This window comes from Myotis davidii, unplaced genomic scaffold (assembly GCF_000327345.1).
Source record: "Myotis davidii unplaced genomic scaffold, ASM32734v1 scaffold20, whole genome shotgun sequence".
Taxonomy (NCBI): domain Eukaryota; kingdom Metazoa; phylum Chordata; class Mammalia; order Chiroptera; family Vespertilionidae; genus Myotis; species Myotis davidii.
In genome coordinates this window covers 618641-631434 of record NW_006292574.1, presented here as the reverse complement: position 1 = coordinate 631434, position 12794 = coordinate 618641, and the positions used below count along the sequence as shown (strand labels likewise).

The 12794-nt window shown below is 33.9% G+C and overlaps 1 protein-coding gene across 2 annotated transcripts in view; it reads left to right on the top strand.

Moving 5' to 3' along the window:
- Positions 1–12794, top strand: part of PCDH15 (protocadherin-related 15) — a 516985-nt gene that overhangs the window by 404472 nt on the left and 99719 nt on the right. For both annotated transcript variants that reach the window (XM_015565490.1, XM_015565491.1), the window contains exon 23: positions 11527–11636. In XM_015565490.1, the coding sequence (XP_015420976.1) occupies positions 11527–11636 (110 nt within the window). The remainder of the gene's footprint in view (positions 1–11526; positions 11637–12794) is intronic.

Genomic DNA, 12794 nt, shown 5'->3' with positions numbered 1-12794 from the left:
CTGAGGAGGCACGCCCCCCCACCCCTCACCCAGCACTGGGCCGGGGAACCTGAGGCTGCACCCCCACCTGGTGCCTGGCTGGGGGACCTGAGGCTGCGCCCCCTGCCCTGCAGAGCTTGACAGGGTTGGGGCCGGCCGGGTCTGGATCTTGCGCAATTTCAAGGTGCATGCGGGTAGGCAGGGACTTGACTCTGGGTCCCATGGTGTGCCCCAGACTCTGACAGGAGGGATGTTTTCATATACATTTTACTAATTTTCTTTTGTCTTTGACACTTCTATTACAGAGGAAGGGACAATAGCAATGTTAAAATATTTCCTCTAATTAATTTCATTTAATGTGCACAAATTTCGTGCACAGGACCACTAGTTTACAACAATTCCTCAGATAAGTATGCACTTGGTTCTCTTTGGTCCCTATAGCAGTTGTAATAGTTGAAACAGACTCATTTTATTAATTTCATGACCTCTTCAAACCAGTCTTTACTTGAGTCATTTAATTGGGTTAAACGGAGGCTAACCAGGGGAACTTATATGCATATATGGACACAATAAAGTGGGGTGTGTGTGGGGGGGATGTCAATGGGGAAAAAAACAAAGAAAGGGGACATCTGTCATACTTTCAACAATAAAGAAAGAAAAAAGACATTGTCTGCTTCATCAATTTGTTATTAGATGAACATCTACATTTTCAAGGAAACACTGAGTTCTTAAAACTTTTGAAAATTATGACTCTTCAGATTGTATATTTATTTATATAATTGTAAACATTCCTATTATTTAGAAGCATGCACACAACCCAAAATTTCAAAATTGTAATTCATACATTATTCCTGTTTTATTTGGTGAAGTTTCTCTTTTTGACAAAGAAATACCAGTAATTTCAGTGTCTTAGAGTTTACATGCCCAAATCATTTATTTTTACTCTTCTCCTGCCATTGAAACAAATTTCTTAAAGATTAATGGCATTTCTTTATCCCTTATTGTTGAAACACCCCTGCCTTCTCAAAATTATTTCCAAGAGACTTTATTATTTTATTTTTACAATGAATTAAGTTCAATCATTAGCCCCTTCCTCACATAAATAATCACATATTTTGAGTTATTACCACTTGGGCAATTGAGAAGTTTCTCTATATCCATATGCAATTTCATAACTTAATTTAAACCATTTTTTTAATTTGATTTTCATTGGAAGCAGAATAAAATAGGTTAATCTTACTCATAAAAATTAGGTTCCCAAAGTCATATCATATAATGAATGAAATAGACCATACAGATCACTTACTCAACATAATTTAATACTTGATTTCTCTAATATCCTTGTCACAAAGTTTACTAAGCTCTTTTTCCAAACTTAGAATTGTGTGATTGTGTGAAATGTGCTACTTCATTTTTGGATAGCTATGAATGCTGGAAAATTCTTATGTTGAGATTATAATTATATTTAACTAGAGGCCCGGTGATGACATTCCTGCACTCGGGGGAGGGGGGGTTGGGGGTGTTCCCTCAGCCCAGGTTGCAAGAGGGCTCAGGCCAGGCCGAGGGACCCCACCGGTGCACAATTGGGGCCAGTGTGGGACCGCGGGAGGGCTCTAGTGCGTGTCTAGCCCGTCTTGCTCAGTTCCAATCGGCTGGACCCCAGCAGAAAGCTAACCTACCAGATCAGAGCATCTGCCCCCTGGTGGTCAGTGCACGTCATAGTGACTGGTTGGCCGGTTGACTGTCTGCCCCCTGCTGGTCAGTGCACATCATAACGAGCATTTGAGCAGCCTTAGCATATCATTTGCATATTACACTTTGATTGGTTGAATGGGCTACAGGACAACTGGGCACTTAACATATTAGGCTTTTATTATATAGGATCTTTTAAATTATTTTTATGCATTTTTCTCAGAGTCCTCATCAGTTTTAGCATTAATTGCTTTTTTAAGTAGCATGCCTGTATAGGGAAGGAAAAATAATTTTCCCTATACTCTTGAGTTCTTACCTGAGACCCCTTTGATATATATAAAAAAATAGTTAACAAGAGAAAAAAACAAATGAGTTTATTAGCATGTATACCTTATGCATACATGGGAGATTCCTGGGGGGAGGGAGGGATGAGTAATTCATAGAGGTAGCTTTAGAATTCAGGACTAAATAACATCTTAATGGGGAAAGAGAAGGAGGGATATAATTCTCTTGGTGAATAATAATCTTCTGGAAAGATGAATGGGTCCTTAGAAGAATAGATGGGAGGTGTGATAAAATTTGTGAGAAAGTTTGTCTGAGTATGATGTCTACTTTTAGCTCATCCCCTGTGATAAGAGCTAATCTTTTCTACTTGATGAAAACTCTTAGGGTGAGGATGTATATCAGTTGGGTTACTTTTGGAGGATCTGTCTTTAGGTAGAGAAGGGGAGCTCAGAGAGAACCTCTCCCTGAATTTTCTGGTTTTAGAGTGCCTACAGCTCAAAATAATTAATGCACAAACTGGCATATTTTTGGCTGGCATGTACTAATTTGCAGTCATATTTTAGGGTTATATATTCTGCTACCCTTCTATTGAAAATGAGCTAAACTCTTTGGTTAAGACAGATGTGACAAGTAATGTTTTCCCATTAATCATAAAAAGGTATCTTGACAAGGATTGGGCTTATTGGTAGAGTTTCTACCATTGATGTGGAACAAAAGAGGGATGGTAACCATGCAGTAGCTGATATCTAAAAGAAATGTTAATTACAGTTTCTCATATTAGTTTAAAATATTCCAGAACATGTTACATTGTTATAATATTTAAATAATGGTTTACTATAATTCTCAAGATTTTCTTTTTTGTCTCCATATAAATTGATATATATTAAATCTATTCAGTGTATTTATCTTCATTTTAATATATTAATATATATTCAGGTTTATTTTGATATATATTAAAGTTCTAGATTAATATTTTTAAATTTTTATTCATCTTTTTATAAATGTTTATGAATATTTTAAATTTAATTTAAATATTTCAAAGTACTAATAGTATTTTTTAACTGTAACCCCATTAAGGTCTTGTGTTAGTTCAGTTCTGCCCTCTAACAATTAGACATCATGATGAGATTTAACAAGCAGATATTTTATTTGGTGAAATACTGCTGTGAGAGAAATGAGGGGGGAGCAGGAAAAGGCTAAGAGAGCCTTCAAACCACATGCATTCTGACACCGAGTGAAAAAGAGGGTGGGAAGGTTGTATAGAAACATCTCATGCCCGTGGTCGGCAAACTGCAGCTCGAGAGCCACATGCAGCTCTTTGGCCCCTGAGTGTGGCTCTTCCTAAGCTTTAGGAATACCCTAATTAAGTTAATAACAATGTACCTACCTATATAGTTTAAGTTTAAAAGATTTAGCTCTCAAAAGAAATTTCAATCGTGGTACTGTTGATATTTGGCTCTGTTGACTAATGGGTTTGCCAACCACTGTCCTAGCCTACTGTGTCTTTAAGTGACTACTGTCATTCAGGTAAGGTTCTGCACAGTGATCAGGCAATCCTCATTGCATAGTGAGATGTCAGAGAAGTGCTGTGTCTCCGAGGAAGGACCTGTCTTAGCAGTTCTTTTCTCAGTCATTATCTGTAAGCAGCCCCTAAGTAGCATGACCTTTATAGAAACACAGCAATAGTCTTTAGGGCACAGCACCTGGGACGGTCCACGTGCTGGAGGCTATGAGACACACTCTCAATTGCCACCACCTGTTCATATCTGATACGAGGTTTCCAATCAATTACCTACTTGGATCTTTTGGAAAATAGTTATACTGTCATAGTCAGAAATTACATTTTATCTGTTCTTTTATTTAATCCAGACAGAAATATCAAAATTCTAACAGTAATTCAAACACTTAATATTACCTTAGAGTAAAGTAACTCTCATAGTCGAATTATCATTTGGAAGAATGACATTTGCCCTTCATCTCAGGATGATGGACTAAGACTTACACACACTGAGACTCACTTGTCATCAGTTTTAAAGGTAAATATCATGGAAAGGTCAATACGTCTGAAATAGAGCATAGAGTCTAAATGTGAATATTGATTTTGAATGGGAAATGCAGTATCTGACACAGTTTATAAAATTTTTATTAAAGACAGTTACTTAACTACTTTTCTGAATAAATATGCAAAAACAGAGAAAAAGCATAATTTAAAATCCAGAAATCTATTTTATATACTTTGCAAAATGAAAAAAATTTTATAAAAATGGCCAAAGGAATGGTGAATGAGCAATTCCAGTTTACATCTCATTATACAAGAGAATTAAAATTACCCTACATTGAGGAATATTGCCATCATAAACTACATACAAGTTTGAACTTCAGGATTTTCAGAAAAGAACTAGTGGTCTTTATTTCAAAGAAATTTTTTTTAAAGCTGTATGTAAACTATTACTATAATATAAAATAAACCCACATGCAGAGACTATCACTTGTTTGCTAAGGTTGTTTTCTATTTTAATTTAGATTTATTGTCTACTATGAGGGATGACTTTACCTGAAATTAAACTCTCCTGCCACTTTATGGCACTATTCAAATCTTGCCTTAAAGGTAATAGATTTTGCCTCCTTAATGATTGAAAGAGTGACATTTTACAAATGATATTCCTCACTCTGACCCCGTGGACTTACCATGTCAGAATCTTATAAGCATTATCCAAAAGAAATCTGGAGTTTTAGGTAAGTTCTTCAGCTAATTCTATGGTTTTAAAGTTTGAAAGCCAATGAATAAGATAGATTGGATAAACTCTATTAAGAACAATAATTGAAACAAACTAACATACACGCCCAAGATTGCAGATTTAGCTGTCAAATAGTATTTTGAACTGAAGAGGTGTGTGACTAAGGGCTACAGATTTCTTGTATTCAAGATGAGCACACTTCATGGATCTGAATAGAAGCAAAACTAACAGTAAGCACACTTTTAAAAAGTTGTACAAAACAGTGTGTAACCATTTGCTCCTTTATCAATTTAAAATTCTTATCCACAATCTATCTGAAGATTTCTGGGAGAGCTGGTGTCTCTCTCCTGATCTATGTCTTTTTAAAACTATTTTTCTTGGTTAAATATGAAAATTATATCACCCTGATGAAATTATTTCAAAGCTACAAAGAATAGGAGTTCCAGTGGGTGTGTTTTTTTCCTTCCCATTTTCATTAAATTCCCCCATAGTAGATATAAAAACAGTTTCTTAATTGGCACTGATTTGCAAGTATACAGAAATCAAGCATGTCAGTATAAATTAGATTTGTTACTCAGTAGAAAGAAAGCAATAGAGCCAGATTGAATCCCAGTGTAATTTTATAGCATCTATTTACAAACACTTTTGTATCCTAAACTGCATGGCATTTAAAATAATTAGGAGTTTTATGTGATACATATAACATTTACTATTATTGTTACTTCTTAAACCCAACAATGAAAGTAGATTTTAAATTGTAGAATAATTGTATCATCTATATTTATACTGTAAAAACGATCTAACCATTTGGAAACTAAAATTCTGTTATTTTAGTATAGTCATTATTCAAATGGCAAAGATGTTAAAAAGTATTTAATTGAGAAAGATTTATTATAGTCTACATTTTCAAAAGAGATTCAATTTGAAATGTTAAACAGTTATCCATGAATTAGTTTATACATCCCTAAGAAAATTATGTTCTAAGTATTTTGCTTATAAATTCTGTATCAGTTAACTTTACTGGGATGCACTTTTATCTGCAAAGATTTATTTGTAAACAAGAGATTTGGAGTCATTTTGATCAATTTTCTTCTGACTAAATGCAGCTGTTTATGGTAGATCCTTACAATGTTATATGATTCAGCAATAAAAGTTCTAATCTATAAAAGACATGGAGGGAGTTAAATATATATTGCAAAGAATACAGTCCAAAAAGTCTACAGATTGTATGATTTAAATTATATTATATTCCGGAAAAGACAAAAGTATACAGACAGTAAAAAGATCAGTGGTGGCAGGTTCAGGGGGAGGGAAAAAATGAATATGTGAAGAACAGGAGATGCTTTTGGCCATTAAAACTACTCTGTATGATACTGTAATGGTGGATATATGACATATGCATGTGTCCAAGCTGTGGTCCTGTGTAACAGAAAAAAAATGACGCCTGATATAAACTGTGCTTTAATAATGTGCTGATATTGGTCCATCACTGGTAACAAATGGACCACACTAATGCAAACATTAATAATAGGGAAAACCGGGGATACATATGGAACTCTATACTTTCTGGTCAGTTTTTCTGAAAACCTATAACTACTCTAAAAAACAAAGTTTATTAATTTAAAAAATATGCATCTGTTTTACATATAAAATATAGGGGGGGTGAAGATAATGCAAATAGTAAAATAATAAGCTAATAAAATTTAATTTGATATTAATCATAACTAAGGTTCTTTAATTGAATTATTATTTAGTCTCTATTTGAAAATTCATTTAGGTGATTTTAAGATTTCAGCCAAAAATCTGTGAATTTTGTTTAAAATGGCCAATAAAGCCAAAATGTTGTCCTTGGAGAGATAATGGGAGCTAGTGATATCACCCACTATGTCAGGAACATGGGCATGAAACCCAGCTCAGGTCAAACTTTGCAAAAGAACCTCTCCTGAAGGCCCTTCCTGATGGCATTTATAAAACAACTGAGGTGCCCTTCAGTAGATGATTGGATAAAGAAGGTATGATACTTATATACAGTGGAATACTACTCAGCCATTTAAAAAAAAAAAGATGAAATACTGCCATTTGCGACATGGATGAATCTTGAGGATATCATGCTAAGTGAAATAAGTCAAATGGAAAAAGTCAAGAACCATGTGATTTCACACATATGTGGCATATAAAACTGGAAGCAATAAATGAATAAACAAGGCAACCAAACAAAAACTCATAGATATGGACAACAGCACTGTGATTACCAAAGGAAAGGGGGTAGGGAGATAGTAAAGGGAAAGGGTGCCAAATATATGCTGATGGAAGGAGATTTGACTTTGTGTGGTAAACACACAATGCAATAGGCAGATGATGTATCATAGAACTCTACACTTGAAACCTATGTAATTTTAACCAGTGTCAGCCCAATAAATTTAAAAAATTAAAATAAGAAACCATCTGTCTTTCCAGTGTTCAAAGGCCCCCTCTGTGAAGGAATATTAGTTTCCTTGAGCATGATGCTCTGAGCAGTCTTTTTCTAGACTGTGGGATTCCAGGTGATCCCTTGACTCTAACTTCATCAGTGAAGCAGTGCCTGATCTGTGTTAAGTGCCTCTCTTATTGTAAAAGTGATTTTTCTTAGTTATCTCAGCAGTAAATCTAGCTTCAAAAAAGTAAAATTCTTGAATTTCAGATACTCAGCAACTACTTGTTTTGAATTTGGAGGTAAAAAGTTAATTGGAAGATGGGAAATGGTGTATTGTTTATATAAAATAGATGAATTTCAACTATATCAATTAATAGCAGGAGAAATTTTGTTTTGAAAAAATATCTTTGAGGAATTCTTTATTTGGCTATTTTTCTTTGCTTCTGGAATTAATCAATAGGTTGCTAATATACCCAACAGAAATAAAAGAGGGAGTGAAAAATCAGATTATGTCAGACTCAGAATGACAGAACCAGAAACCGCCTTTCCGATAGTTTACTCTAAAAATCATAAACTGTCAGCCCATAGATCAGACCAAGTCAGATGTTGCTTTAAAAAATAAACTTCCGTTGGTTGCCACAATGTAAAAGTTTATAGAATTCACATAAAATTTTGAATTTACTTTTCCAGTTTAAAATCACAGTGAACTTGCACTATTGCTTAGTAGTTACCCTTATTAAATAGAGCATCCAATGTGACCAATTCTTTACTTTTACTCCCTTTCCTATTAATTTATGCTCAGCTCATTTTATTTAATTTTGTTATCTTTCTATTCTCTCTGTTATCTGATTTTAAAAGTCTTGATTTACACCAATTCCTTCATTTTGTATTCAAATTATATCTGACTCCAAAAGAAAGATGTAATTTATCCCAATCAAGTAACTTGTACTTTCCAGAGCATAAAATAAAATGTGTCCTGCCTGGCAATAAATAGAAATTTTGTAATTTAGTGCTCATTATCATAGAGGTTCATTTAATTCTAGCCTGGAGAAAATTGCATTTTTATGGTATGTTTTGATTTTGGTAGAAAGAAGTGTATTGGAACAATTAAGACAAAGGTTAATAAGGAGATATTTTGTCTAGAAATAAATCTGTTTTAAACATTAATAACAAATAGAATATTAAATGCTTTTACTAGTATGCATTGCATTTAAAATCCTTCTTAAATTATACCAGTTAATTTGTCCAGTATTAATCATTTCTATCCATATTGTATAAAAATACACAAAATATTATTTTTAAATTTGAAGTAAAAGATGGCATTTTTCTAATGTTAGAGCTTAAGGTACATTAGCTGCTGACTTTATAGTTCTGTACTTTATAAGGATCAATAAATTATTTGTGGAAAGTACAAAATTTAGCTTTTATATCATGCAGTAAACAAGACAGACAAGTAAATAATTTAAGCAATGCTTAATTCCACAAGAAGTAATTCATTTAGTTTATGAAAATTATTGCAATATATGACTAACATTATTTCTTATGTAAACTTAAGTTGTATGTAACTTGATCTTTCATAAGTTAACAATTCATTGCTCTTCATAGTCAAGCCATAGTCAACACAAACTTAATAAGTTGAAACAATACATATATCATCTTGAAGTTTCTGTAGCTCAACAGTTGTTCACCTCTGATACTCTTTGTTCCATAGACTCACATAGTTTTGAATCAAGATTAGGGCCAGGGCCAGGGCCTCAGCTCTGGCTTGACTAGGGAGGGGTCCATGTCCAAGCTCATGTGTTTTTTGATTGGATTCCGTTACTTGTGGGATGTAGGACTCAGGGCCTCAGTTCCTCACTGACGGTTGATCAGACATCATCTTCAGTATGTTGTCATGCAGACAATTCTATATGTTCACTTACTTCATAAATCCAACCAAGGAGATGGAGTCTACTAACAAAAATGAAGTTTTGCACATTAAAATCTTATGTAATCACTGAGGTGAGGTCACATCTACTTCACCGATTTCTATCCTTAAGAAACAAGTCACTCTCTGCCCCTTCTGAAAGGGGAGAGGAATACTCAAGGGTAGGAATACTGAATGTGGGAGATTATTAACAGCCTTTTTAAAGACTACTGTGTTTCCGTAGATCTCTGATTTTAACCTTTTTCATGTTTTTATTTCATAATTACCATGATCAACCACTAAGCAATGTGACAAACAGAAAATTGTCTTGATGTCTCATTATAATATAAAGTAGCATACAGTTTATTCATAATCAAAGCAGTCCATCAAAACCAACCTAGTGTCACTTTTGTAAATGCCTTCCTTTTTTGTAGTAGACTACTATCAATTTTAATTCAAAGTCACCAAAGGCATCCTTATTTTACTGAACTGAAACTACAATAATGACTAAATACATTTCTTATAGAACATAATTATGTTTCTTAGGTATCTTACTTAAGAAGTGTCTACCTAGGCAAATGTATCTTTTTCTAATTTAGTTGGGACTATTTGATTGGAAGTGATAGGAATCTTAGATAAATGAGAAATAAAAGAAAAAAATAATTTTTCCATGACTGAAATAACGAGCTTACCTAGCTTTAAGTATAGCAGCGTTTAAAATATTAGTCCAAGTGAAGGGATTCTATTTTAATCCCAAGTTATTTCATTTGCGTTGATGTCATGCTCAACAAGAACATTCCTATAAAGTACAAGCATTAAAATTCTAACAAAAATTACAAAATGAACACCTTATTTTCTAATAAGTAACAGTAACATTTCTGGGCACAGCTTTCATTAGCTTTGAGAGACATTTACCATGCATAAACACAGAGCAAAGATGATAAAGTGTCCTCATTGGCCAGAGAGAGCTAATGTGCTTATCCATATATCTCAAGGGATGGGTCAGCCCTACCCAAACCACTTAGAATGAGAATGGAGGAGGAAGAGTTATCCAAAGCAAATTCTGGATGCTGTTAACAAAAGAAGGCAGAAAGGAGGCAGGAGAGTAAAATAAATAGTTATTGACCGTGTGATGAATATATGAACCACCATTAGGTGCTGCAGCATCTGTAAGATATAGCACTTTATATTTAGGTAACCGAGTGAAACAATTATGTAGACTACAGTGCCAAAGAACATAGCAATTTGGACAAGATGTTTATGAAAGGTTATGTGTAATTACATTTTCAAACTATATTTGTGTCTCAGTATCTATATATATAAAAGCCTAAGTGACCAAACTCCCATTGGACTGGTTCCTATGACATGCACTGACACTCAAGGGGCAGACACTCAAGGCAGGAGCTTCTCTGTGGTGGTCAGTGCACTCCCACAGCCAATTTTATGGCCAGTCAGCCCCAATTAGCCCCAATCGCCGGCCAGGCCAAGGGACCCCACCTGTGCACGAATTTGTGCAGGGGCCTCTAGTTTGTTATAAAAGGCTTCAATAAGGAAACAATATATATAATTGCACTAGATTAAAAGAACTGAGAAAATGGGGATTAAAATGAGGGGTAACATTAAAAGTGTAAGTATTGAAAGAAAAATACCATATGCAAGAAATGGCAATAGGATTTATCTTAGCAGTTTGAGAAAAGAAACTAAAGCTTATTAGGAATCCGATGAGTTAGACAGATTGACTAGACTACAAAAAAAACTCAATGATATTATTAAAAATTTTATTTAATAATTTTTTAAATTTATTGGAGCTGGATGATACAAATACCTGTGACTTATAAAAGTGAGATTATTTGCATTAATTTATGCAAATAAAGTTATGATAGCCTAGTTAGACTGACCAATATTGCATAATGAAATTGAGATTTTGAGAATTATATAATGAGTTGTTGAAAATATATTTTTGATTAAATATGTGTCATAGTGTGGCTACAGCTAAGCAAAATAAGTATGTAATTTCAAAAGAAGTGTGAATTTTTTGATGCCATCTATTCAAATACTTCTAGTACAGTTAGAGCTTTGCAATTGAGCAAGAAAAAAGATGAAAAAGAGACATTTGGAAGCCATGCGCTTAAATATGATAGCATCAACCAAACATAGCAACATTTACTTTAGCAGTTGAGATAGCAAATTGTATCTCTCTGTTGTTTTCAGTCTGGAAGGTGCTTTAGAGACAAGTGAAAAGAATTTTTAATGGTATTTGGCAAATAATAAAGTAGTAGTATGTTCCATCTTAAATTGAAAACAATGCAAGCAACAAGACATTATTAAAAGAGCATTTGCATAATTTTAGACAATTTTTAGGGTTGGAGTCAATATACTTTCTGAAAAACTTCCAGAAAATATTATTATTCACGTAAACACATACACATAAACTAACATTCTATTATTAAATTCAAAACTCCATCCTGGCAAAATGGGCAATAAAAAATGAATTATTTTCTCTAAACCTGCAGGCCTCCTCCCGTAAGTGAACTTGCAGCCAGAGGGACTGCAGTGGGTGTAATTTCTGCCGCGGCCATCAATCAGAGCATTGTGTACTCCATTGTTTCCGGAAACGAAGAGGGTGAGTAGATGTTTAGTCTGAGCTTTTACCATAAACTAATCAACTTGGATTTGGAATTATTTCAGATTGAATGATTGTTTACTCTACATTTAAAAAACAAAAACTTTCCTGGCTTAAATATAATTGGGAATTATGTGCTGAATCTGATTAAAAATCCAGTTACAGTAATGAGAGTGACTCCCTCCCCCCAACCAGGAAATACTAAATATCTAATTCTGGCAGTCTTCTCCTGCTTTTCAATTAAGGATATTTTAATGGCATTTCTTCTAATTTAATGTAAGTTATAGTTATTGCTTTCCAGCAATAACTCTCTTCTCACTATTCTGTACCATCTACCACCTGTACTCCATGTCGTATACTAGTAGTAGCTAATCCTGAAGAAATTTTAGAACCATAAATGTTAGTGAATGCCCAAAGAGGCACATGCATGACAAAAGCGATGTATATTGTATAATAATATTCCTCAAATAGTTAAATTAGACATACAATTAACAGTTACATTTTGTCTACCCATCACGTTTCACTCAGAAGAGCATGGCTTGTGAGTCTCTAGGAATAAGTCCACAGCTCAGTCTTTATCGCCCATTCTTTGTGTCACTGTTATCCACAAGTTAGCTGTCCTCGGCTTTTCCCTTTTGATGAACTGTATGGCCTGGAATATTATAGGTAGCCAAAACAGTTAATATATACTTAACAAATGCATGAAGAATAAGTATGAAATTAATGAATTATTAAAATATGAAATTAATGAATTAATGTTAATAAATTTTGCACAAAAATTGTAGAGGTCTTTTTCAAGTGTTCCAACAACCAACCATTACAAGAAATCGCTGCCCCTGAAGCAGTGCTCAACATCATACTTTTCTTATTGTTTTCTTCTTTCTACCGCTATGCCTCCCCACTAAACCTTACTAAATTTCCTTTTCCCTTGCACTCCCAGCATCTGACTGAAGCTGTGATTTCTCAATCTGTTCTGATACTTCTTTCTGTGATTCTATCAGTTCTCTTCCTTGAAAAAAACAGAGGGATTCTACTTATTACCCTTCTTACCCCACAATGACTATTGTTAATTTATTCTATATATAGATAGATATAGATAGATAGATATAGATACAGATATAGATATAGATAGATAGATTTATTTAACAAGTATTTATT